Source organism: Globicephala melas, chromosome 8, assembly GCF_963455315.2.
Source record: "Globicephala melas chromosome 8, mGloMel1.2, whole genome shotgun sequence".
Lineage (NCBI taxonomy): Eukaryota > Metazoa > Chordata > Mammalia > Artiodactyla > Delphinidae > Globicephala > Globicephala melas.
The window spans coordinates 13755845-13779930 of record NC_083321.1 but is presented as its reverse complement, the minus strand read 5'-3'; the positions used below and the strand labels follow the sequence as shown (position 1 = coordinate 13779930).

At 62.7% G+C, this 24086-nt stretch overlaps 3 protein-coding genes across 11 annotated transcripts in view; 2 read left to right on the top strand and 1 right to left on the bottom strand.

Annotated features, from left to right (window-relative positions):
• Positions 1-12203, top strand: part of DGKZ (diacylglycerol kinase zeta) — a 42395-nt gene extending 30192 nt beyond the window's left edge. For 4 of the 7 annotated variants that reach the window (XM_060303270.2, XM_030864571.2, XM_030864572.2 and 1 more), the window contains exons 2-31: positions 266-374; positions 669-764; positions 1084-1161; positions 2370-2426; positions 2826-2894; positions 3760-3831; positions 3939-4055; positions 4155-4226; positions 4500-4595; positions 4888-4970; positions 5074-5134; positions 5241-5354; positions 5444-5584; positions 6035-6113; positions 6307-6362; positions 6526-6588; positions 6689-6762; positions 6851-6962; positions 7261-7460; positions 7612-7712; positions 7818-7897; positions 7988-8057; positions 8194-8234; positions 8778-8917; positions 9773-9804; positions 10070-10113; positions 10585-10705; positions 10782-10815; positions 11054-11153; positions 11401-12203. In XM_060303270.2, coding sequence (XP_060159253.1) covers positions 266-374; positions 669-764; positions 1084-1161; positions 2370-2426; positions 2826-2894; positions 3760-3831; positions 3939-4055; positions 4155-4226; positions 4500-4595; positions 4888-4970; positions 5074-5134; positions 5241-5354; positions 5444-5584; positions 6035-6113; positions 6307-6362; positions 6526-6588; positions 6689-6762; positions 6851-6962; positions 7261-7460; positions 7612-7712; positions 7818-7897; positions 7988-8057; positions 8194-8234; positions 8778-8917; positions 9773-9804; positions 10070-10113; positions 10585-10705; positions 10782-10815; positions 11054-11153; positions 11401-11517 — 2629 coding nt within the window. In that variant the 3' untranslated portion in view covers positions 11518-12203. The remainder of the gene's footprint in view (positions 1-265; positions 375-668; positions 765-1083; positions 1162-2369; positions 2427-2825; positions 2895-3759; positions 3832-3938; positions 4056-4154; positions 4227-4499; positions 4596-4887; positions 4971-5073; positions 5135-5240; positions 5355-5443; positions 5585-6034; positions 6114-6306; positions 6363-6525; positions 6589-6688; positions 6763-6850; positions 6963-7260; positions 7461-7611; positions 7713-7817; positions 7898-7987; positions 8058-8193; positions 8235-8777; positions 8918-9772; positions 9805-10069; positions 10114-10584; positions 10706-10781; positions 10816-11053; positions 11154-11400) is intronic. The other 3 variants (XM_060303271.1, XM_030864573.2, XM_060303269.1) reach the window with 1 other exon arrangement.
• A 144-nt stretch (positions 12204-12347) lies between these two features.
• On the top strand, positions 12348-15597 carry MDK (midkine). Of its 3 annotated transcripts, none has more exons than XM_060303272.2 (6): positions 12348-13290; positions 13845-13921; positions 14070-14237; positions 14353-14514; positions 14869-14934; positions 15206-15597. In XM_060303272.2, the coding sequence occupies exons 2-6, from the start codon at positions 13846-13848 to the stop codon at positions 15229-15231; spliced, it is 498 nt and encodes a 165-aa protein (XP_060159255.1). In that variant the 5' UTR covers positions 12348-13290; position 13845; the 3' UTR covers positions 15232-15597. The 3 variants fall into 3 exon arrangements, with proteins under 3 accessions (XP_060159255.1, XP_030720439.1, XP_030720441.1); XM_030864579.3 differs by lacking the exon at positions 12348-13290 and adding an exon at positions 13466-13556; XM_030864581.3 differs by lacking the exons at positions 12348-13290; positions 14869-14934 and adding an exon at positions 13466-13556 and having other exon boundaries at positions 15206-15593.
• On the bottom strand, positions 15554-23384 carry CHRM4 (cholinergic receptor muscarinic 4). Its single transcript, XM_030864578.2, has 2 exons — positions 23273-23384; positions 15554-18321 (listed from the first exon to the last, which is right to left on the bottom strand). Exon 2 carries the CDS (start codon positions 18290-18292, stop codon positions 16856-16858), a length of 1437 nt encoding a protein of 478 aa, XP_030720438.1. The 5' UTR covers positions 18293-18321; positions 23273-23384; the 3' UTR covers positions 15554-16855.
• Positions 23385-24086: the final 702 nt, after the last annotated feature.

Genomic DNA, 24086 nt, shown 5'->3' with positions numbered 1-24086 from the left:
GCCTCCGGGGGCTGGCTTGAGGGCCCCCGGCTCGGGAAGAGCTCTGAGCCATGCTCGGAAGCCAAGCAGGACTCTCAGGAGGGCCTAGTCTCCTCGGGGATCCTCTCAGAGTCTTGGGCTGCCTTAGGGCATCCTCTGCCCTCCCTACCGCCATCCCTGTCTTGACCCGGTGTTGAGGTCACGGTGAGGGCAGAGATCCTAGGTGAGGGGAAGGAAGCAGAGTCGCCGAGTGCTCAGCTAGCCTCAGCTATCTCCTTTTCTGTAGGAAAGCCATCACCAAGTCAGGCCTCCAGCACCTGGCACCCCCTCCTCCAGCTCCCGGGGCCCCGCGCAGTGAGCCTGAGCGGCAGATCCGGAGCACTGTGGACTGGAGCGTGAGTGGCCGGGAGCTGCAAGGGGCAAATGAGGACCAGTCCCCGCCGGGCTCAGGGCCACGGAGCAGTCGGGTTGAGGGTACTGTGGGCAGCTGCGAGAAGAGCCCGTGGGCCTGTGGGGTCAGGGCAGACCTGGCATGGCCACGTTTGAGCCAAGCCTTAAAGCCAAGGGACAGTGGGGAAAACAGGATGGAGCAAAGTAGATTGTGGCAGCTGGAGCAGGTTTGTATTGGGAGAGGGAGGGTTGGTCGGGCAGGGCAGGGGTGCACTAAGCGTGCTCATCCTGTGGTCTAGGAGTCAGCGACGTATGGGGAGCACATCTGGTTTGATACCAACGTGTCCGGGGACTTCTGCTATGTTGGAGAGCAGTACTGTGTAGCCAAGATGCTGGTGAGTGAGCTCTGTGCAGCACACTGCCCCCTGGTGGTGGAGCCAGGTCTAGAAGCCTGTAGGCCGATTCCTGTGGGCCTGACAGGCTGCTGCCCTTCCAGGGGAAGGTGGAAACAAGGCTCTCACCTAAGCACCCCTGCGGTGGGCTGCCCGAGGATGGTGAGAGGAATGGGGCTGTGTCCTGATGCCAGGGCTGGGGCTTCCCGGTGCACACAGTGGGCAGCTGTGCTGGGGCAGGTGCGAGGAGTTCTCTGCCTGCCCTGGGGCAGCATCCCGGGTGGAGTTACCTGGTGCCTCAGGGGCCCTCTCTTTCCTGCAGCAGAAATCAGTGTCCCGGAGGAAGTGTGCAGCGTGCAAGATTGTGGTGCACACCCCCTGCATTGAACAGCTAGAGAAGGTGAGTGTGGTTGCTCAGGCTCTCCGGCCCCTCCCCTTTGGGTGCTAAAGCCCTCCCAGTGCACACACGTGTGTATCTGTACACGCATTTTCATGTTACACAAACATCACCTGCCGGGGGTACCCCAGTGTGCGTAGTGGTGAAGAGCCAAGGACCCTGGAGCTGAGGTGCCTGCATTTGCATCCTGGCTCCTCCTCTATTTGTTACTGTGACTCCACTGCCCAGAACAAGCCTGGCACAGAGTGGGGCTTGTAGACTATTACTCAACCAGATGAAGTAATGAATGATGACCAAGACACCATTTTATCAGTTCCCAAACTAACACTTAGAAGGGGCCATGCCTTGCTGAAGCTGTGCAACTCAGCTGTGTCAGGGCCAGTCCTGTGCGGCCCTGAAGCCTGGCTCAGTCCCCTCCACGCTGCCACTGTAAAGACCTTTCCCCAAGGACCACTGTCCACAGTGTGTCTGCAGCTGGGGGCACGTCTGGGCCGTGTGCTTCCAGGGAGGGAGGTGGAAGGAATGCTGGGCGGGTGGGTCCAGGCAGAGGGTGGGAGGGCTGCCATGGCCCATCAGTGCTCCCCAGGCAGCAGAAACCCAGACCAGCATAAGAGAAATCCCGTAGGACTAGCAATGGCATGAACAAGGCTAACATGGACTGCTTCCCCGACCCCCCAACTCGTAGTGTGAGGTTTCCCTACAATTCTGCTAAGGCTGAAGCAGGGACAGTTAGGAGAAGAGAAACCAGTGTAGCCCCAGGCACTATAGACCCATCACACCACCCCCTAAGGTGAAAATCAAACCAGGATTTCACAAATGAGCTAACCATCTCCAGGGACCAGTCAGCAAGCGAGGACTGGGCTGCCGGCATGTGCCTGAGTCGGGAGTGCTGGAGGGTGAGGAAAGGTGGAGGAGGGGTAAGCCTTGGTGCTGTTCTAGTGGGGGAGACGGATACAGAGCTTGCTGTCTCCCGCATCCCAGAACACTGGGCAGAGGAAGGAAAGATTCCTTCTGGCTAGTGGAGAGGAGCGGGGATGTAGGAGGGCTTCTGAGAAGAGGTGTCTCACGTTCTCAGGGCTCCCAGGATAATTGGGGGCTATCCCTACCTTGCAAGGATGCCTCTGAGTGACGCCTTCCTGAAGGGGGTGGCCATATGCCTGACCCCACGAAGGGAGGTTCTGATGTTTTGGTGATCATTTCATGTTTCACAGATAAATTTCCGCTGCAAGCCATCCTTCCGTGAATCAGGCTCCAGGAACGTCCGTGAGGTAAGTGCCCAGGGTAGTTAGGGCCCCAGGTTTCCTGAGTGGACCTCTCTGCAGTGTCTTCAGAGTGTCACCAGGGGCTCAGCTCCTTCTAGGCGGCTCTGGGGCCCAGGGAGGTACAGGGCTGAGGCTCTGAGGGTCTCAAAGGGGAAGGCCCGGTTGGCCCTGCCTGCAGATGGGGTAGGGCACTGCCTACCTCTTGTGCCTCCCAGTTCTCTCTGTACTTCCTCTGAGCCCTGACCTCTGGGCCACGGGGAGAAGTCTTCAGCCCCTTCTCACACACAGGACTGCAGAGAGCGTCCTGCAGCCCCTGCCCCTCACTGTTGATATATTGAGGGGCACAGGCCACGTTCAAAGCTTCCACCCCTCACTTACTCCGGTGACGCTTCTCTCCTCTGCCAGCCAACCTTTGTGCGGCACCACTGGGTACACAGGCGACGCCAGGATGGCAAGTGTCGGCACTGTGGGAAGGTGAGGCCCTGCCCAAGGAAGTTGGCCAGCCTGCTGCCCACTGGCCCCAGGCCCTACGGCCCCTGAGCCTCGTGTGGCCCGTCCATTACTGACCGTGGTCAGGGCTCACTCTCAGCCTGGCTGCAGTGCCCAGCCAGTTCCAGAGCAGCCAGGTCCCTGGGCAGAGCAGGAGGGCAGAGAGGAAAGCCTTCTAGAGCAGCGTCTCTGGGCTGCTCTGAAGTCGCGGGTGAGCCCTTTGAGAAGCATATAGACTTTTTCCCTCATTAACTCAGCCGATGCATGTTTAGGGCCTGCTGGGTGGCAAGCACCGAGCTGGGTAGCGGGTCCCTGTCCTCCTAGAGGAGGATGTGGCTCCCAGACAGGCTGCAGGGGGCTTCCTGAGCACAGTCCACAGTGGTTGTGGTTTCGTTGACTTATTTATTGTCTGCTTCTTGTCTGCTCCCTCAGTAAGTTCAGGCTCTGAGAGGTCCCTCTTTCCTCCGTCCACTCAGTATCCAGCAGTGTGGGGCACACAGCAGGCCCGCGAGGAACGTGTGTGGAATGAGCAGGAATGAATGTGATCGGTACCATAAAGAACTTTCAGAGTGCACTGGCGGGCCTGGCGGGCCTGGGTCAGGAAGGAGGGATTGGAATCAGGCAGGAGTTAGCTGTGGACCCCTTTGCAGCAGATCACGCAATTAACTAAAGAGAGTTGTGGGCACCTGGCTCAGCCTCCCTCCCTACCCTAGGGACTCATTTTACAGTTCTTTTATTTTTAAAAAACGTGCTCCATTGCCCTGGGTGGAGAAAGGGTGGCACCGGAAGGGGGCTGGGTCTGCTGCTCCAGGCTGGGTCCCGGCTGCCCTCATCACCCTGTGCGCCCTAGGGCTTCCAGCAGAAGTTCACCTTCCACAGCAAGGAGATCGTGGCCATCAGCTGCTCCTGGTGCAAGCAAGCCGTGAGTGCTGCTCGCCCTACCTGCGGGCTGGCCCCCGGGCTGCGCTGGGTTGGGGGTCCCGGGTCTCAGCTGGGTCTGGCTCAGCCACGCCAACCAACCCCCTCTAGTACCACAGCAAGGTGTCCTGCTTCATGCTGCAGCAGATCGAGGAGCCGTGCTCCCTGGGGGTCCACGCCGCCGTGGTCATCCCACCCACCTGGATCCTCCGTGCCCGCAGGCCCCAGGTGAGTCCTGCCCGCACCCTTGACCCCCGCAGACACCTAGGGTCTGCCAGCCACCTGGGCCCACCCACCTTGTCACCAATATCCTTGCTTCCCTTGCAGAATACCCTCAAGGCAAGCAAGAAGAAAAAGAGGGCATCCTTCAAGAGGAAATCTAGCAAGAAAGGGCCTGAGGTTAGACCTGGGACCAGGTGGGCAGCTGGAGGGGGGGAACAGGAGAGAGGGGCCTGTTTGGGGGGATGCTGAGCCCCCTGGGCTGATGCTGCCAGCTCGGCCACCAGTGGGTCAGTTTGGGCTCTGCGGCCCTGAGGAAGGTGAGAGGTCAGATCCGAGGTGCCTCTCTATGGCCAGGCCCACTGTGAGGTGTGACCCGGTGTGATCACAAGGGAACGGGGGCGGGGTCTGCCAAGACAGGAAAGAGCCTTATGGGCTCTCTGTGTCTCCAAGGAGGGCCGCTGGAGACCCTTCATCATCAGGCCCACCCCGTCCCCCCTCATGAAGCCCCTGCTGGTGTTCGTGAACCCCAAGAGTGGGGGCAACCAGGTACCCACAGCCTGCCCTCTCCACCGAGCGCCTTGGGGGAGGGATGGGGTCAAGCTCACGGCCCTCCCCGCAGCAACTGTTCCCAGGTTCTGTTGCAGCTTCTGCCCCATTCCTCTTTCCCAGGGACGCTGAGAAAATCCAATTCTGTCTCCACCCTTCGCCCCTGCCTAGGCCTTGTTCCCACAGTTCCCACCCTTCTCCCCACGCATCTCCTCACCTCAGCCCGCCACCCCTGACTGCCTCCCCCCCGCCCCCCGCCGCCCCGTCCCTGTCGGCTCCTGGTCTCCCACAGGGCGCCAAGATCATCCAGTCCTTCCTCTGGTATCTCAATCCCCGGCAAGTCTTTGACCTGAGCCAGGGAGGGCCCAAGGAGGCGTAAGTACTTGCCAGGGCTCTCGTGGGGATGGTGGCAGGGGCTCGCCTGGCGCTCGGGGTACAGCACGCGGACCCTGACCCCATTCCTGTCTTCTGACCCCAGGCTGGAGATGTACCGCCGGGTGCACAACCTGCGGATCCTGGCCTGTGGGGGCGATGGCACGGTGAGCGCTCCTGCCCCTCCCGGCCCGGCCCGGCCCGGCCCGGCCCGGCCCGGCCCGGCCCTGGCCTCGCACTCTGACCTGGCCTCTCGTGCTCTGCCCGCTGCAGGTCGGCTGGATCCTCTCCACCCTGGACCAGCTGCGCTTAAAACCACCGCCACCCGTCGCCATCCTGCCCCTGGGCACCGGCAACGACTTGGCCCGCACCCTCAACTGGGGTGGGGTGAGTGCCCACAGGGCAGGGAGCTGGGGAAGGCGGGGCAGCAGGGAAGGCCCAGACCCTGGAGGGGCTCAGTTCCTGCCTCCCCCCAGGGCTACACCGATGAGCCCGTGTCCAAGATCCTCTCCCACGTAGAGGAGGGCAACGTGGTGCAGCTGGACCGCTGGGACCTCCGTGCTGAGCCCAACCCCGAGGCGGGGCCTGAGGAGCGAGATGAGGGGGCCACCGACCGGGTGGGTCGGCCGGGGCAGGGCCGGGGGTGTCTGGGATCCTGGGACCCAGGGTGACTCTTGGTGTCTCCAGACCTCGACCTCTTCACAGGAGGAGGGAGTAACGGTACTCGCCTCACGAGGTAGCTGTCACTCAGCCACTCAGCACATGTTTACTGAGAAGTTGCTACTGCCGGGCACCGTCTGTTCTCAGCAGCGAGCAAAACCAAGTCCCAGCTCTCGTGGGGCTCCTGCAGAACACGGCCCGTCGGGGGGAGGGCTATGGGAAGAGGGGGCCAGCAGGGCACGGGGTGCCCTTGTGCGCGGGGCACTTAGCCCGGGAGCTCAGACGGCAGGGCCGAGGCCGGTGGGCTGGGGGCAGAGCTGTCTGGTGGACGTGACTGTGTGGGAAAGGGCTGAAAACGCGGGGGCTGAGCCGGCCAGCCCTCATGCCCGTCCCTGGCCTTTCTCCAGCTGCCGCTGGATGTCTTCAACAACTACTTCAGCCTGGGCTTTGATGCCCACGTCACCCTGGAGTTTCACGAGTCCCGAGGTTGGCAGACTTTTGCTGAGGAGGCCTGGGGAGGCTGGGGAGGGAGGGATACAGGAGGGGGTCCCCGAGAGGACCAGATCTTGCCCTTCCCAGTAAAAGGCATTCATTCTCAACCCTCCCTCTTGACCCCAGCCTGGGAAGCCCCAGCAGGCTCAGAACAACTGACTGTCCCCTATTTCTTGTCACCACCCAGAGGCCAACCCAGAGAAATTCAACAGCCGCTTTCGGAATAAGATGTTCTACGCCGGGGTGAGTCTGGGGTCTGCCAGCTATGCCCCACCATTCCCATGCCCACCTGTTCTACCGCCTGTGCCCCCTGCCCACCTGTGTCTCCCAGGCCGCAGGACCCCTGCGTGGCAGCGGTGAAGGCAATTACCTGTCACCAGATGGTGACGCCCTCTGTCTCCCACAGACAGCCTTCTCCGACTTCCTGATGGGCAGCTCCAAGGACTTGGCCAAGCACATCCGCGTGGTGGTGAGTGGGCCATGCTGGCAGGCAGGGTGGGCGGGCCCAGTGGAAGGGAGACCACCTGGGTACATATACCCTCTACACCCTCCACCGTTCCCGCCTCCAGTGTGACGGGACTGACCTGACCCCCAAGATTCAGGACCTGAAACCCCAGTGCATTGTTTTCCTGAACATCCCCAGGTGAGGAGGGAAGGGCTCTGTGTGGGCCCTGCTGCCTCTGTCCTGCACGCCTGTCCTCTGAAGCCCATTGTGGTGCCCTCCCCTCCAGGTACTGTGCGGGCACCATGCCCTGGGGCCACCCTGGGGAGCACCATGACTTTGAGCCCCAGCGGCATGATGATGGCTACCTCGAGGTTATTGGCTTTACCATGACATCCCTGGTGAGTGAGCCAGCACGGGGACCATCTAGAGCCCCGGCCCTGCTTTGCCCCGGCCCTGTCCCCACAGTGCCCCGGAGCCTGGCCCCGAGATGGAAGTGGGGGGCAGTCACCAAACTTCCTTCATTGGCCAGGACAGGAGAGCTGACCCTCACCTCCTTCTCTGGCTGGGGTCTCACCCTCCGTCTGCTCTCCATGGGGCGGGGGGTCACTCTCACTTTGGCCAGAGCATCCCTGGGAAAAGCAGAGCTTGAGGTCCTGCCACCCCCTGGCCCCTGGCCTGAGCCTCTCGCGCCCACAGGCAGCACTGCAGGTGGGCGGGCACGGCGAGCGGCTGACACAGTGCCGAGAGGTGCTGCTCACCACGTCTAAGGCCATCCCAGTGCAGGTGGATGGTGAGCCCTGCAAGCTCGCAGCCTCATGCATCCGCATCTCCCTGCGCAACCAGGCCACCATGGTGCAGAAGGCCAAGCGGCGGAGCGCCGCCCCCCTGCACAGCGAGTATGCCCCTCCCCAGCCTCGGTTTTCCCATCTGGAAAGGAGGCTCACAGTCCCCCGAGGCAGCTGGGTGGGGCACGTGGCTCGGTGCCTGGCGGGGACGGGAAGCCCAGGAGAGCCCTGGCCGAGTGCTGTGTGGTCGCCCCGCCCGCAGCCAGCAGCCAGTGCCGGAGCAGCTGCGGATCCAGGTGAGCAGGGTCAGCATGCACGACTACGAGGCCTTGCACTATGACAAGGAGCAGCTCAAAGAGGCCTGTGAGTGGCGAACGGGGCTGGGGGCGCCGAGGAGCGCCGGGTCCCCTGAGGGCAGGGCGGTGGGGGGCAGCGCAGCCAGCTGCTGACAGCCGCTCTGTCCTCCAGCTGTGCCGTTGGGCACCGTGGTGGTCCCGGGAGACAGCGACCTGGAGCTGTGCCGCGCCCACATCGAGAGGCTCAGGCAGGTGAGGAGCAGGTCTGGGGCCTGCCTGGGCTGCCCCCTCCTGCCCCGGGTTCTGGTCACCCCCAGCCCCGGCCTCTGCTTCTCTCGACAGGAGCCCGAAGGTGCTGGAGCCAAGTCTCCGACGTGCCAGAAACTCTCCCCCAAGTGGTGCTTCCTGGATGGTGAGTGGCCCCGAAGGGCCAGCTCAGGGTGGTCCCGGGCCGTGTCCTGCCCCCTCCCTTGGGGGTCCTAGGTGGGGCGGCAGAAGACCTAGGCCTGGACAAGGGCCCCCTTCCTCAGCCACGTCTCTCCCCACAGCCACCACTGCTAGCCGCTTCTACAGAATCGACAGGGCCCAGGTGAGCACTCGCCGTCCTGCTCCGTCCGCCGCCGGCTCCGGGGCCCCAGTGTCCCCTGTCCTGCTAGGCCACCCTCCACAGCTGGGCACAGCCGTCCTTGCATCCCATAGTGTCCGCGGTTGGGCCGTGCACAGGGATGGTGCTTACGGGAGAAGGGAGCCCGTGTGCCCGGACAGGGCTCGCTGGGTTGGGGTGGGGTGGGGGCGGCCCTCACGGCACAGCTGTCATCCATCCAGACACGGAAGGAAAGGCACTTCTGGCCAGAGGCCTGGTCACCTGGGTAAACGCTTAGCAATAGAAAGGGGCTGGCCAGCTGGGGGGCCCGCTGTGTGGAGGTCAGGGTATGGGCTTGGGTGGCAGGAGAGGAGAGGAGAATGGGGGAGGGGACAGGGGACTGGCAGGGCCACTGGCCCGCCTGCCTCCTGTCAGCATTCCTGCTCACAGCAGAGGCTTCTCCAGGTCTCCTGGCCTGGAAGCCCCTTCACCACCACCCCGGCCACCCTGCAGGGCCCTGACTCTCGGCCCTGACCTCCCCACCCGCAGGAACACCTCAACTACGTGACCGAGATCGCACAGGATGAGATTTATATCCTGGACCCTGAGCTGCTGGGGGCGTCTGCCCGACCCGACCTCCCAACCCCCTCTTCCCCTCTCCCCACCTCGCCCTGCTCACCCAGGCCCCGGTGAGTCCCAGGCCTCAGCCAGTGCCCTGGCTGTAAATCCCACCCGTAAGGCAGCGGCTCCTCAAGCCCTGTCTTCGCCCCAGCCACTTCCCTGAGTGTCAGACGCACGTCCAGCTGCCTGCGGTCCCCACTGGCCCCTCCCCACTGACCCACAGGCAGCAAACTGAACCCAGCCTGCCAGCCCTCCACCCCACCATCTGCCCGCCGCGTCTGAGCACACCACGGAGCCCCTGGCCTCCTGCTCTCTCCCCCAAGCCTGGAACCTTCTTCCCCAGCACCCACCCTGCAGTAAATGTGCCCTCCCCCTGTACCTGGTCACTTCATCCCACGCAGCCTGAGCCTGGTGGTCTCTGACCCCACCAGCGCCCTCCCTGCTCCATCACCACAGTCCAGCCGCACTCGCCTCTGGGTTCTTTAAGGCACAAGTTTGCCCACCTCTGGACTTCTCCTTGCCTCCCCGATCTTCACAGAGCTGCCCCTCCATTCATCTCTCAGCTTGGGTGTTTCCTCCTCAGGGTCTCCCAGGAGCCCCACCTGAAGTTGCTGTTCAATCACACTACCCTGTCTCCTATTCTTTGTAGCACTTCCTGCTGTTTCAAAATACCTTATTTATTTGTTTACTTGTTTGTCTCTCTGACTAGAATGTAAGCTCCCTGAGAGCAAGTTCTCCACCCGCCATGTTCACTGCTGTGTTGCCAGTGCCCAGAACATCACTTGACACATAGGAGGCACTCAATAAACTGTTGAAAGGACAGAGGGCGCCCCGGGTTGGGGCTGGGGAGGGCAACAGGCTGGGCCCGTGCTGTAGCCATGTCACCTGTAGCCCTGCCACATCTCATCCTGCTCTGTTTGCAGGTCACTGCCGGGGGATGCTGCACCCCCTACAGGTGAGGCCTCTCCCTGCAGGGCCCCTGTTTCCTCCCTGGTCCTAAGACCGAGGTTCGGTGGGGTGGTGGGGTCGGGTGGGGTGGAGCCCATACGCAGCCTCACAAGAACACAGCTACGTCACAGTCACCGTGAGCCCACAGCCCTTGGCATACGTGCCCCAACAGGCCCCCTTCTCTGCACAATAGTACCTCAGACGTATGTTCACACACCGACACATGCCTAGGCGTCCAGCGCCAGAGAGTAACAGGCAGGTGTTCTGTGCAGGTGAAGAGCTGATCGAGGCTGCCAAGAGGAACGATTTCTGTAAGGTACTAGTGCCAGGCTCGGGCTTCTTCCCCTTGGCAGCCCCCTCAGGTCCTGGGGAGTGAAGCCTCTGGGCTGGGCCAAGAGCTGATCTGTTGAGGTGCGGTCATCTGTCGTTGCCTGGGCCTCTGTGGGGCCTCCGTGTGGTGGTTCCAGTCAGCCATGCCCCCCATCCCTGTCCAGCCCACAATCGGTGTCCCCGCATAGGGGCTTCCTAGCTCATTCTGCCTGTCCCTGGTGCTCAGACAGGATCGAGCCTTAGAGGAACCGCAGGCTCCAAGGCTCGGTCGTCAGTGCTCCCAGGGTGTCCAGGGGCACCTGGGGTGAGAGAAGCCCATCGTGTCTCCCCTGCGCTCCAGAAAGACCCCCAGAGGCCCCTAGGGAGCCTGGGGCCTGTGTGAGTTGGGGGGCGTTTCTGTGGCTGGAAGCAGGGTGGCCCTGAGGAGCCCCAGCCCTGCTCTGCCTCCTGCCCCCAGCTCCAGGAGCTGCACCGAGCCGGGGGTGACCTCATGCACCGGGACGAGCGGGGCCGCACGCTCCTGCACCACGCTGTCAGCACTGGCAGCAAGGAGGTGGTCCGCTACCTGCTGGACCATGGTGAGCTGTGCCACTGGGGCCCCTGGGAGGAGGGAGAGGCTGCCAGGCCTCTCTGACTTCCCCCCCCCTTCTCCAGCCCCCACAGAGATCCTTGATGCTGTGGAGGAAAAGTGAGTATGTGGGCAGTGCAGGACCCCAGTTACCCTGGAAACTGTCCCGTCTTTATCTAGCCCCTCCCATTTGGTCCTGTCAGAGCCCATAAACCCTTCCTGGTCACATCTGTCATCCTCTGGGCCACCCCCCCCCTTGCCCCAGGACCCTGAACTTCCTGCCCTTTCTGATGGCCTTTGGGAGACAGGAGGGCTCAGAGGACTGGATGGGGTCCACAGCCAGCCCCTGTTCCCCCAGCGGGGAGACCTGTCTGCACCAGGCCGCAGCCCTGGGCCAGCGTACCATCTGCCACTACATCGTGGAGGCCGGGGCCTCTCTCATGAAGACAGACCAGCAGGTGAGCAGACTAGCAGGGCAGGCAGGGGATCCACGCAAGCAAACCTCTCCCAAACTCCAGCCCGGGGAGAGGGGGGTCTGGGGGAGGGCCGCCTCCGGGGATCCAAAGCTGTCCTTCAGCCAGCACAGTCCAGACCCCGAGAACCTGAGCCAGCAGGAGTTGGCTGCTCCCGAGGGAAGAGCCCCCGTCTTCTAAGCCTGCTGGGGCCGACAGATCCCTGAGGTGATGGCAGCCCCCCCTCATCCAGGGCGACACTCCCCGGCAGCGGGCTGAGAGGGCTCAGGACACGGAACTGGCCGCGTACCTAGAGAACCGGCAGCACTACCAGATGATCCAGCGGGAGGACCAGGAGACGGCTGTGTGAGGCCGCTGCACAGCAGGGCGACGGGCCACCAGAGGACCAGCCCCTCCTCGCCCACCTCACTGCCACATTCCAGGCGGAGGGCCACAGAGGGACCCGGGACCCAGGACCCAGGGAAGGAGCCCTGTGCTGCTCCCTGTGGAGCTGCCCAGACCTAGGGCTGGACTCTGAGGAGCTGGGGGCCAGGGGCTGGGGTGGGGTCTCACCCGGCCCCCTGAGGCCACAGCCTAACCCAGAGGCTCACAGGGGACCAGGAGACTGGACTGGGCTGGGCAGACCATTGGGGGGGCTGGGGGGGCCCTCACCTTCCCTGCAGTGGGTGCCCTGGAGTTGAGGGCCCACAGCCCGGAGGGCAGAGGGCCTTGAGGCCCTGTGAGGGAGCCCCCAGGAAGACGCTTCCTAAGCCTCCGGGTCCTTGAGGACCCTCACTCTGAGGCTCCTGGGAGCTTGGGCCCCTCTCCCGCCCTGACACCACCCCCCCACCCCTGCCCCCAGGGCTTCTTCCCGAATACACGGAGCCTGCTGCATCTGCCTGCCCGCTGCCCTGCTTAGCACCTACCCGGTGACCCTCCTCCCAAACCCAGTCATTTCACCTCCGACTGTGTGGCCTGGGGGGTGGGGGTGGGGGCTTTCACGGTGACATGTTTACAGCTGGGTGTGACTCAGTAAAGTGGATTTTTTTTCCTTTCCGCTTTTCTTTTTTTGTGGGGGAGGTCTTCCAGAAGCGGTGGGATCTGCTGGGCTATCCTCCGGGTGGGGGACTGGACACCGTCGACCCAGACCCAGACTCATTTCGAGGGATCCTGGCTCCTGTTTCGGGGTGGGGTCCGAGGGGCTGCCCGGGACCTGACCTCTGCCTGGCTGCCGCGCTGGTCGTGGCCGGGGGAGGAGCTGATTTCCTCCTGCTTCCCGCTTCCCGCGGGGAAGATAACAATGAAAGTGAAAGAGGTGGAACGGGGGCGAGGCCTGGTTTCTTGGGCCGGGTCGCCCTATGGCCTGGGGCAAACCCCCTCCTCCTGGCCTCAACTGCTTTCGCTGTTTAGGGTATCGGATGAGGTGATCCCCGAGCCTCCAGGCTCAGGAGGGGTGGGCGTTTGCAGCCGCTGCCGGGCCGCGTCTGGAACTTCTCAGACGGCTGCTGTCGGCTCTAAATCTTAACCAAATCCAGGCCTGCGGGCTCCTCCTTCCCCAGCTCCCCCGCCCCCCGCGCGCCCGCCAACCTGCGCGTGGAGAAAGGCGCAGTGGCCTCCGCGCCCTTCCGACCCGTGCGCTTTTCTGGGGTCCCCCGTCCGAGCCCCATCCCGCCACTGAGCAGAGCATCTCACTGCAGATCTGGTGAAGCGACCCGAGGCGGGGGCTGGCGCTCCTTCCCCAGCATCTAAGGGGCGCTGAGAGTCGAGCGGGCCCTGGAAAGCGGAGCGGGGCCTCGACGGGGTTAATCACTGCACCCGGGGCTCGACGGACAGAGCCGCACACAGGCTCGAAGGCGGGCCCCGCGCCGGGACCTGTGACACACCCGGGGCTCCGTGCTCCCTCCTGGTCTCCACCTAAAGCTCCGTGGCCATGAAGGGAAGCTGGCGTCCAGAGGGGAAAGGGGACGGCCCCGAGGAGGGGGCAGAGGGCGGGGACGGCAAACAGGGGCCTGGGCCGAGGGAGCGCGAGATTGGGGACTGGGGACAGGGGGTGCCGGGACAGGACGGAGACCCGGAGCTGGGGATGGGGACGCCAGGAGAGCCCGGCGTCTGAAAGCGGAGGGCACCGGCCGGGCGAGACGAGGCAAGGCGAGGGTGTGGGGCCGAGCGGCGGGAAGAGGGGGTAGAGGCGCGGGGGGCTCGGGGAGGGAGCGGAGGCGGGGACGCCGGGGTCGGGGGGCGGCGCGGGTTTGAGGGGAGGGGGCGGGGCAGGTCCTTCGTCGGTGGGGGGGAGGGGGCGGGGGCCCATGTGACCGGCTCAGACCGGTTCTGGAGACAAAAGGGGCCGCGGCGGCCGGAGCGGGACGGGCCCGGCGCGGGAGGGAGCGAAGCAGCGCGGGCAGCGAGCGAGTGAGCGTGCGGGGCCCCGGAGGGCGCGCGGCGGCTTCGGCTCCTCGGCCGCTGCCGATCTGGGGGCTGGAGGCGGGGTGGGGGTCTGAGCTGAGTCCTGGGCTCCAGGCGGCCCCTGGGGAGACTCCTCCCGCTGTGCGCCCCGGCTGGCGGGGAGGGGCCAGCCCCCCAAGTCCGCCGCCACCGCAGTAGCAGCCCGACCCTTTGGGCCTGGAAACTGGGGAAAGGGGGTGGGAGGTTCACGCCTGCGGCCCCCAGTGAGGACTCTGACCCGTGCTCTACCCCCAGGATGCAGCGCCGAGGCTTCCTTCTCCTCGCCCTCCTCGCCCTGCTGGCGCTCACCTCCGCGGTGGCCAAAAAGAAAGGTGATATGGAGGGTGGGGGGTTTAAGGAGGGCTGGAGCCGGGCAGGTGAGGCCGGCAGCCTCGGTTCCGAGGCCGGGACTCCAGGAAGGGGTCTCCGAGTGAGTCTCTCCTGGCCCGGGTCCTGAGCTGTGTTCCCCATGCGTTGTAGACAAAGTGAAGAAGGGAGGCCCGGGGAGCGAGTGCGCGGAGTGGATCTGGGGGCCCTGCACCCCCAGCAGCAAGGACTGCGGCGTGGGTTTCCGCGAGGGCACCTGCGGGGCCCAGACGCAACGCATCCGGTGCCGGGTCCCCTGTAACTGGAAGAAGGAGTTTGGAGGTGAGGTGGGGCGCAGGCGGAGGGTAGGCAGGGGGCCCAGCCTCACGGGGACCTGAGCAGACCCGTGGAGGGGGCCACAGGCCACCCAGCTCTGACCCGGGCACTCTCCCGCCAGCCGACTGCAAGTACAAGTTTGAGAGCTGGGGGGCATGTGATGGGGGCACAGGCACCAAAGCCCGCCAAGGCACCCTGAAGAAGGCGCGGTACAATGCCCAGTGCCAGGAGACCATCCGTGTGACCAAGCCCTGCACCCCCAAGACCAAAGCCAAGGCCAAAGGTTAGCAGAGGGGCCAGGGATGGGGTCATCACAGGTGGCTGCCCCTACCTGTGAAGGGAGTGGGTAAAGCCTGAAGTTTTGGATCCTGGCCAGTGAATTTTTGACGTGTCTGTACCGGGTTTTCCTGTAGGTAGAGACACCTTAGGTGGGCGGTACTGAGGGCCCCCGCAGAGGGTGCTCGGGAGGTTGAAATCCTGGCTCAAGTAAGGACAAAGTCAGCTGTTCTGTTGGAGCCTTTGGCTTGGGATTCAGGGAAATCGTACTGGGACAGCTTGGCTTTGTCATCTCTCCAGCAGGTGGGGGCAGTTTCTATATGGGAAGGACTTCACAGTCCTTACTTCCTCTTTCCCTTAGCTTCATTCCTGACTCACAGCAGCCCTGGAGGCCAACAGGGCAGAGTGGAATCTGCCCACTTCTCAGGTGAGGGGACTGAGGCTGTTGTCCAGGGCTGCTGGGACCAGGATTGAGACCGGGAACTTGAAGGTTTTCTGATCCCCAAAGTCTAAGCTGGGGGGAGTGAGGAATGTCCAGCATCATAATGGCTGTCCTGTCCCACGGGCTTCCAGGCTAGCTGATAGAGAACCACCAGGGGGCAGAATTTTCTCTTCTCTAATGTCTGTGTTGGGGGGAAGGGGGTCTCCAGTGGGTCACCCAAACCCTGCTAATGCAGTCTTTCTTTCTTGTTTTACAGCCAAGAAAGGGAAGGGAAAGGACTAGCGGCCAGGCCTGGATGCCAAGGAGCCCCTGGCTTCACTCGGAGGCCTGGCCCACGCCCTCCCTCTCCCGGCCCAGGATATAACCCACCAGTGCCTTTTGCCTACTCATTAGCTTTATCAATCATGCCCTGCTTCTTCCCTTCCACTTGCCCACACCCACCCCAAGTGCCCAAAGTGGGGAGGGACAAGGGATGCTAGGCAGCTTGAGCCTCGCCCAAAGGGATTTGATTCCCCTGTACCCACTTTTCTTCTTCCCCCAATGATGCCATTACTAAGAAATAAATAAATGTCCTTTTTTTTTTTTCCCCAATAAAAGCTTTTTTTTAATATATAAAAGCCCCTTCCCAGGAAGTTTGCTGTGGTGATTTGTTGGAGGTGGGAGAATGGAGGAAAGAGAGGGCTGGAGGGAACGGTGGCTTTCAGGGGGTTGAAGACTTGGCGGTGAGTGCCCCCCAGAGCTCATGGAGAAAAAACGGTTATGAAAATTTCTTCCAGGGCCCCCTACTGACCCCTGGAAGGGTGCCCCCCATCAAGTCCCCTGAGCCTCTCAGTCCCGTTTCTCCAGGGGCCAGGGCTGGGGGAGGGAACCCAGGATACACTAGAACGGATTCCCCCCATCTCAGTTTCCCCCAGGTAAAGGTTTTTTGGTCCAGCCCACTGCCAATCCAGAAGGTTCTATCAGTTGGGAGAGGAGAGATGGGGGTCGCTTGCCTGCCTCACCAGCCCTGCCCCAACTGTCACTGAAGCCTGTGTGTGGGTCAAGTCCACCCCCGTTTTCTCCCTGGTGACCCACCAGGGCGTCCCTCGTGCTGCAGAGGCCAGCCGTGAATACCACTCACCACAGTCCCACCTTCACTGTGTGTGACCCGAGCCAAGCCCTCTCCTTGGGGAGGGAGGGCAACTCTCCAGAATGACAGGGGCCACTCAGCTCAGCCTGGGGAGGTAGGTGGCCAGGCCCCAGTTTCTGAGTGAACCCCTGATCTCCCTGCTAGCCCATCCTGAACGTGGCCAGGGTAGTGCCGTAGGGGGTGCTCTGAGCCCCCTCTGCCTGGCCTCCAGCCAGCTCACCCACTGACCCGCCCACCCAACCAGAGCCCTGCTGAGTAGCTGCAGCAAGGGGAGACTTCTGCCCCTGGAGAGAGATATAGGAAGAGGAGGCTGAGCCTACATGCGGGGTACAGGGGGGCAGAAAGCACCGATTACAGCAGGATGGGGGACCCTTCCCTCCCTGAGCCTCCTTTCCCAAGCATTGGCCCCTTTGCTCCTCCCAGAGGGGTGCTGGGCTCTGCTCCCCTCCAGATGTCCGTTCTTTCAGCCACGCTGGCTGGTCACAGTGGGGCAGGTGCCCACATAGGCCAGTGCTCCCCAGCTCCCTGAGGCAGGACAGGAGCGATGGGTCAGACTGTCCAGTTTGGTCACTTCCTGGGGCTGATCCTCTTCGGCCTGAGCAGAGACCAGGTCTCTGAATCCAGCCGGAGCCTCTTCCTGAGGCTCACGGGGTCTCGGGAACGTCAGTTCTCTTCGGCAAACGTGAACACTGAGAAGCGCCTCCGCATCTCTCCCTGGCAGCAGCTGACACGTGGTCCCCAGCGCACACCAGCACCTCCAGTGGCACCCCTACCTGCCTACCTGGCAGTGCCGATGTTCCGATACTGGCATAGCAGCAGGTGTCTGAAAGTCTTTTTAAAGGTGGCATTGCAGAGGGCATAGCAGGCCGGGTTGATGGTGCTGTTGACGTAGCAGAGCCAGTAGCCAATGGACCACACCGTGTCAGGGATGCAGCTCTGGCAGAAGGTGTTCACCAGGACCATGACATTGTAGGGCGTCCAGGTGAGGATGAAGGCTAGCAGAATGGCAAAGATGGTCCGAGTCACCTTGCGCTCCCGGGCTGCCATCTGCCGCTTCTTGCGCACCTGGTTGCGGGCGATGCTGGCAAACTTGCGGGCCACGTTGGCTGCCGGACGCATGCCAGCCGGCGTGGCAGGCACAATCTCGATGGCTGTCACACACTCGTTGCCTGTCTGCTTCGTCACAATCTGGATCTTGGACCATTTGGAGGCCGGATTGAGGGTCCGTGGCTGCAGGGGATGTGCAGGTGTGGCGGGCGTGGTGGCCTCTGTGGTTGACAGCTCTGTGGGTGGTCGTTCCTTGGTGTTCTGGGTGGCGCTGCCCGAGCTGGACTCATTGGAGGTGTCCTTGTCAGCCACTGGGCGTGGCGGCGGGGGGAGGACTGGTGGAGGGGCCTCCTCTAGCTTCCCGTTGCGCAGCTCCCCCCGAGAAGCTTCTCCTGGGGGCGGTTTCTTGACACTCTGCTTCATCAGGGGGCTCTTGAGGAAGGCCAGGGTCTTGGCCTTCTTCTCCTTAGGGCCTTCGGGTCGGTGCTTGTGAACTCGGCTGCGACTGGCCAGGGAGATGTGGATGTAGAGCACCGTCATGATGACCACAGGCAGGTAGAAGGCAGCGATGGCCGTGCCGAAGGTCACCGCCGGGTTGGACAAAAACTGGATGAAGCACTGGTTGTCTGGCACCGTCCGCTTGCCCACCACAAACTGCCAGAACAAGATGGCAGGTGCCCAGAGCACAAAGGACAGGACCCAGGCAGCGGCGATCATGAGGCCTGCCATCTTGGTGGTTCGCCGCGCGGGGTAGGTGAGGGGCTTGGTGACGCAGAAGTACCGGTCAAAGCTGATGATGAGCAGGTTCATGACCGAGGCATTGCTCACCACATAGTCCAGGGCCAGCCACAGGTCACACACCACGGCACCCAGAGGCCAGTAGCCCTTGATGATGTACACGGTGTAGAGGTTCATGGAGAAAGCGCCTATGATGAGATCAGCACATGCCAGGCTGAAGAGGAAGTAGTTGTTGACCGTCTGCAGTTGCCTGTTGACCTTGATGGACAGCATCACCAGGATGTTGCCCACGACAGTCACGAGGCTCAGTGAGCCTGTCACCGTGGCAATGAACACCATCTCCACTGTCTCATAGCGGTTATGGGTTGACGTGACCAGGCGCACAGACTGGTTGCCCAAGCTGCCATTGACCGGTGTGAAGTTCGCCATTTTGGTTAGCAGCAGTGGGCGGGCAGTGTCTGGAGGAGGAAGGAGAGAGGAGAGGGGTGAATGGTTGAAGTGGACTAGAGGGGTGAGGTGGGGTACACTGGAGTCAAGGCGACAGAGGAGCATCACCATCCTGCAGAACTCCATCCTTAGAGAACTCTGTCCCATCACTTCCTCCTGTATTCGGTCATTCGTCCTTTATTGAGTGCCTACTCTTGTACAAGCACTGCTGTACGCGCTGGGGTTATGCTGGGGTTACAGAGTGAAGGAGACACACGCAGGCCCCACTCTCACGGAGCTTACAACCCTAGCAGGGGAGACATACAAGCATGTGAGCCACAAAAAAGTGCTGGAAAGAAAACAAGGGCAGGTGATGGTGAGTGAGTCAGATGATCAGCGAAGGCCTCTCCGAGGAGGTGAGCGGGATGAGGAGGAGGAGGCAGCCACAAGAAGAGCTGCAGAGAGTGGCCTAGTCAAGGGCGATGGCGAGAGCAAAGGCCCTGAGGCATGTGTGAGGCATGGACAGAAGGCCAGTGTGGGTGGAGGGGTGGGGGGAAGAGAGGTCCCAGATATCAGTATGTGGCTCTGGTCAGAGGTATTCATTCATTTACCCATTTGGTCATTTCTTAACCAAACATTACCAGGGACCTGCCCTCCAATCCCTACAGAAGGCACTAGGGACAAAGGCAAGAATATATACTACCAGCTAACATTTATTGTCTACTCAGTGCCGGGCACTTTCTACACTTTTTATAAGTATTCATTCATTTCATCCTCATAACAAACCTATGAAGTAGATACCGTGTTGTTTTGGTGGGGTTTTTTTTTTTGGTTTTTTTTTTTTTGGTGGGGGGTGGTGGCATGTGGCTCGGCACGCAGGATCTTAGTTCCCCAACCAGGGAATGAACCCAAGCCCCCTGCAGTGGAAGCACAGAGTCTTAACCACTGGACCGCCAGGGAAGTCCCAGATACTGTTATTTTTTACTAACAGATGAGGAAAGTAAGGCACGGAGATGTTAAATAAACTGCCCGAGGTTCCACAGCTCCTTGATCTCATGTTGCTGTCCCAGAGCTAAGGGTTCTGGTAGAGGGAGGCCCAAAGAGCCACAAGAGCCAGTGATCCCACCTTGGGGAAGTCTTCCCAGAGGACCAGAAGAGGTGACATGGAACTAGGAATCCAAGAAGGAGGAGGAGGAAGTGCCACTGTGGCATCCCCTCCCGGAGCCCTCCCCCGTCCCCAGGGCGTGGGGATGCAGTGCAAGGGTAGCTGGGGTCTGTCAGCAGCTAGGGGCTAAGACCTGTGAAGAATCAGAAGCCTAAAGGGCCCATCACCTGAGGAAAGACACACACGGCTTCCCAGGGGCCAGTGCCCTCCCCAAGGCCTGACAGGGAACCCAAAGGGTGAGCGAGTGTACCAGAGGGAAGAGAGGGGCTGCAGCAGGGGAGCCTGTGGCCAGCCCCTGAGGGTACCCCTCGGCCCACCGGTACACACCATGGCGCCCCAGCTGGGGTCCTCCAAGCACGAGGCCCCTCCCCAGAGCCTCGTCACATCTCCTCCCCCTCTTCCTCTCCCCTGCGTGTGAGGGAGGCCCACGCCCAGGGCACTGTGCCAGGGCAGCCGCTCAGCCCAGCCTCCTTCACACCCGCCAACACACGCACCATTACACACGCACACGGGCCCATCACAGCCATGCCAGCCCCACAGCTCCCTGTCGTATATGCAGTTCTGTGCGTCTGTGTGAGAGAAGCAGAGGAGAGACAGTGGGGTGTGGAGGAAGGAGCATGCGCCCCACAGCCCAGGCTCCACGGCCAGCGGGCTCTTAGCCATGTGGCCTTGCACAAGCCACCTCACCTTCCTGCTCCTCTCTTTCTCATCTGCAAAACAGAGAGGATGCCTGTCCCGGGGCGGCCTCCCTCCCCGGCAGCAGTGGGGGTCAGCAACTCAACTCCATCTCCAGCATTAACGTGCACTGGACGCTGGAGCCAGGTGCCAGGGTGATGCCCCCTCTCCAAGCCTGGCTTCAGTCCCCTTAAGCCACCATCACAGATGCAGATGCAGACCCAGCCTCCTGGCCTGGTAGTTTCAGTTCTCATGCCCAAATCCTTGGTTCACAGGAGAGGCTCACAGAGGGGTGGTACCACCCCCAAGGTCGCAGAGGAATCAAGGGCAAAGACCAGATACTGCCCTCTCCTGGGGGGCGGGGGGTCTCTGACAGCCCTTTTCAGTGCTGAGAGACTCCAGAATGGAACCTCAGGCACCACCCTTTGAGGAGGGGCGGGAGGGCAGAGGCACCCAGCGTGGAGAGGCTGTCCTTCCTAGGCACCTGCCTGTAGGCACAGGGTGGGCAGGAGTGACCTGTCAGCCAGCCCCAAGGAAACCCTCGTTCTAGCCTCCCAGGTTCAGGACACAGGCCAGTGAGATCAGAATGGCTCGAGGTACCAAATAGGAAAAACATAATCGCTCTTGTTTATTGAGTGTTAATTATGAGTCAGGAATCCCTCTGAGCTTTTTATACAGATTATCGGGTGTAATTCCTACAGCAGCCTGAAAAGGCAGGTGCTATAGGTATGCTCATCTTACTGAAGTAAGTATCTTCTTACAGATGAGGATAATGTTAATTAACTTGCCTAAAGTCACCCAGTGTGTAAGCAGGGGCGGGGGCAGGATTAGAACCCAGGAGCCACCTTCTTAACTGCAAGGTGCTACTGCCTCTAGAGTTGATTTCCCGCCTCTGCTCTCCCCTCCTCAAAACCACACCACTAGGGGTGGGTCAGGGGAGGCCTGGGTAGGGCCCCTTCTCATTCCCTGCCAGCTCCCACACTTAGCTTTCCCAGAAGAAAAGAGACCTCTTGTCTCCATCTGTACAGCTAGTCTCCAATCAGGTGGTCAAGGGTTTAGTCCCTCTCTGGGCCCTCTTGGGGAAGCTGCCAGCTGCAGACACAGCAAGGCACTCTCCCTGTTCCCCACCCAAACTATCTTTCTGGACCCCTGGGGGTCACCCGCAGACGTTCTGACTGCACCCTTCTCTGGAGCGTTTCTCTGGGATGCAGGTCCGCCTGAAACCTGGGGAGGCGAGCAACCGCCGCCCAGGCATGTGCGCACCGCTAGATGGCAATGTCGGTCCCTGGGTGCCAGCTCCGGACCTGGAGAGGATGGCCGCTATTCGCCACCGCCCCCAACTCCAAGGCGACTGGGAGAGCAGTGGAGGTCCCAGGCCGGGCCTCCCAGGGGAGGGACTTGGGGCCCCCTCTACAGGCCTCACCCCGTAGCTGCCTTTAGGCCTCACCCCGTAGCTGCCTTTGGCTCCGCACGGGGTTCAATGGTTGGAAAGTTAAGGGCGCCTGGTTCCACCCCTCACGCGGCGAGGAAAGTGTGGGCGGGAAGGCGACTGCGAGTTCTGTTTGTGTGTGATTACTGGGAAGCTCGAGTAGAAGCTAGTAGCTGTCTGCATGTGCGTGTGTGCGCGCGCTGGGCCACGCCTGGATACCAGTGCGCCCGTGTGCATGTGAGCATGCTCGCGCGGTGTGGACACGTGCATGTGCATGCGTGTGTGCGCCTGGAGTGCTGCGGCCTGGGGGATGCACACGGTTCGGGTGTGCCTGTACCTGTGAGCTTGTGTACACGAGCAAATGCAGGTCCCACAGTGGGTGACCCGCCACATTCTAAACGCCCCTGTAGGGAGGCTCAGCCCAGACTTCGGCTGTCTGAGTAGGAAGAAGGTCGGGCGAAGAACCGGTGTCTAGATGGCGCCCCGCCTGTGCATGGGGAAGAGTCGCCGGCAGGACAAGACCGGACTACAATCTGGGCTGCGACAGACCCCCTGACCTTGGGGGCATCTTCTTAGCAGAGAGTCCTCTGGTGTCTGCGTCCCCAATGCTGCGGTGCAGAGTCCCAGGCTGGGACTGACTTCTGTCGAGGGGCTGCTGCTAGAGTCTCTCAACCGGGCTTGCGGGACGCTAGGTTCAGCTCAATGTGCCCACTGTGCAGTTATCGCCAAAGGGCGCCCAGTCTGCCTGGCAGGAGGGTGCTTGGTCGGGCCTCGTTGGGAATTATTACTGGGCCCATCTGGAGGCTCCTCCATGTCTCCGTGGTTGTCGAAGGGGACCCGGCTCTCCCGTGCCCCACCCTCCCCCAACTCCCTAGAGCGCAGTTCCTGCAGCCTCTGGGCGTGGGCACCGTGCTTTCCCGGGTCCTGGAGCCCCCCCTTCCCGGACGCGATGGGAGCGTGTTCCCTGGACGCCGGGGGTGGGGGTGGGTCCTCGATTCCTAGTCGTTCACTCTAGGGCTCCGGGAAGGCTGTGGTCTCTGGATCTGTCCCTGGGGCGGGAGAGGAGACTCAGGAGTTGCGGGGAGAGAGAAAGCGCGCAGGGGATTTGGCACCAGAGCCTGAAGCTTCCGCCCTGGGGCTCGGGCCTTGGCGCTGGACCTCCCAGTCTCTGAGCCTGGGCAAAAGAGGTGGGGAGTCTTGGAGGGGGGAGGGGCACCAGGAGAGGGCAGTGGTGTTTTCCGTCGGAGCTCAAGGTCGCTGATGGAGGACTCCACAGACTGGAGTGGGCTGGCAGCGCTGGGGGGTGGGGGCGGGGAGACGGGCGGGAAAAAGGCTCTTTGGGGCTCCAGCGCCCGGCGCCCTGCAGAGCTGCCAGAGGAGGGCAGAAGTGCGGGGTCCCGCCCCCGACGGCTGCCCCTGGCTCCTGGCGGGCTGTGGGCGGGCACACACACCACCACCACCACCCGACCCACTGAGAGTCCATTCCTTCCCAGAGGCGCACCCGGAGATGCCTCCGGGCGACTCCGGGCCTTGCTTCCAGCGGGCCCCTCGCCCCCGGGCCCTCTGGAGCTCCCAGCGCCGCGCTCGCCCCTGAAGGAGCCTGAGGCCCTGGCCCAGTCGGGCCCGCCTCGGGGCGCCTCAGAGGGTCCAGAAGCCACGCGTCCTTCTCTCCCAACCGAGTCCCCCGCCCCCGCGCTGCCGCGGAGTCACTTACCAGACACCTCCGCCCAGTTCCCCTCGCACCTGACAGACGGCTGGACGGGCAGGTGGCCCCGCGGGCCAGCGGGTGGGGCGGGCGGCCGGGCCGCGGGCCGGGGGCGGGGACGGGGTGCAGAGGGGCGGCCCCTGCTCCGCCCGCAGCTCCCAGCGCTGTGGCTCCGACTCGCGCTCACGCTCGCACTTTTCCCCGAGCCGCGTGATGTCACGGGGAAGCAGCCAATCCTGGTGGGCCCGCGCCGCCCGCCCCGGGCCGGCCACCCAACGGGGACGCGCGGGGGCCACCACCCCGGGCGTCGGGGACCCCAGCTACGCGCGCCCCTCCCTGGAGCCGGCCGGCAGCTCTCCACTCGGGCACTATGGGGGCACCGCCCACGGTCACCAGTGCTGTTTAGCGGGGGGCGCTGCCCTCCCGGGAGGCTGGGGGGTGGGGTGGGGTGTCCGCGTTGTCATGGGGACGCGGCGCCCCCTCGTGGGCTGGGAAGGGAGCTGGCAGCCCCGTCTGGCTGCGTTCCCATCTCCGCTCTGACCAAGCCCCCGGGACCGGTAGGTGGTCTCGCGCCCCGCCCGGACCTCACTCTTTATACTGCCCGGCTCGCAGCTGGACCACGGAGGCGCGAGTGTTTGACCCCAACAGGAGGTTATGGGTGGCTGGGGTAGGCTCTGCCGCCCCGGTTCCGTCGGGGCAGAGAGCCGAGGGCCGGCAGTTTCGAGCCTCGAGGCTGCGTACTAGCTACCGGGCAGCCACAGAAGAGGGGCGCCGTCGGGGCCTGGGAAGGAGCTGGAGAGAGAAGCCAGGCAACGGTCCCCAG

What these genes read in the sequence shown, in the direction of transcription:
- CHRM4 (XM_030864578.2), bottom strand. Translation starts at nt 18,292, where the DNA reads ATGGCGAACTTCACACCGGTCAATGGCAGCTTGGGCAACCAGTCTGTG.
- MDK (XM_060303272.2), top strand. Translation starts at nt 13,846, where the DNA reads ATGCAGCGCCGAGGCTTCCTTCTCCTCGCCCTCCTCGCCCTGCTGGCG. An exon ending in CTGGAAGAAGGAGTTTGGAG is followed by an intron (nt 14,238 to 14,352) that starts GTGAGGTGGGGC and finishes CTCTCCCGCCAG; the next exon opens with CCGACTGCAAGTACAAGTTT. An exon ending in GGAATCTGCCCACTTCTCAG is followed by an intron (nt 14,935 to 15,205) that starts GTGAGGGGACTG and finishes CTTGTTTTACAG; the next exon opens with CCAAGAAAGGGAAGGGAAAG.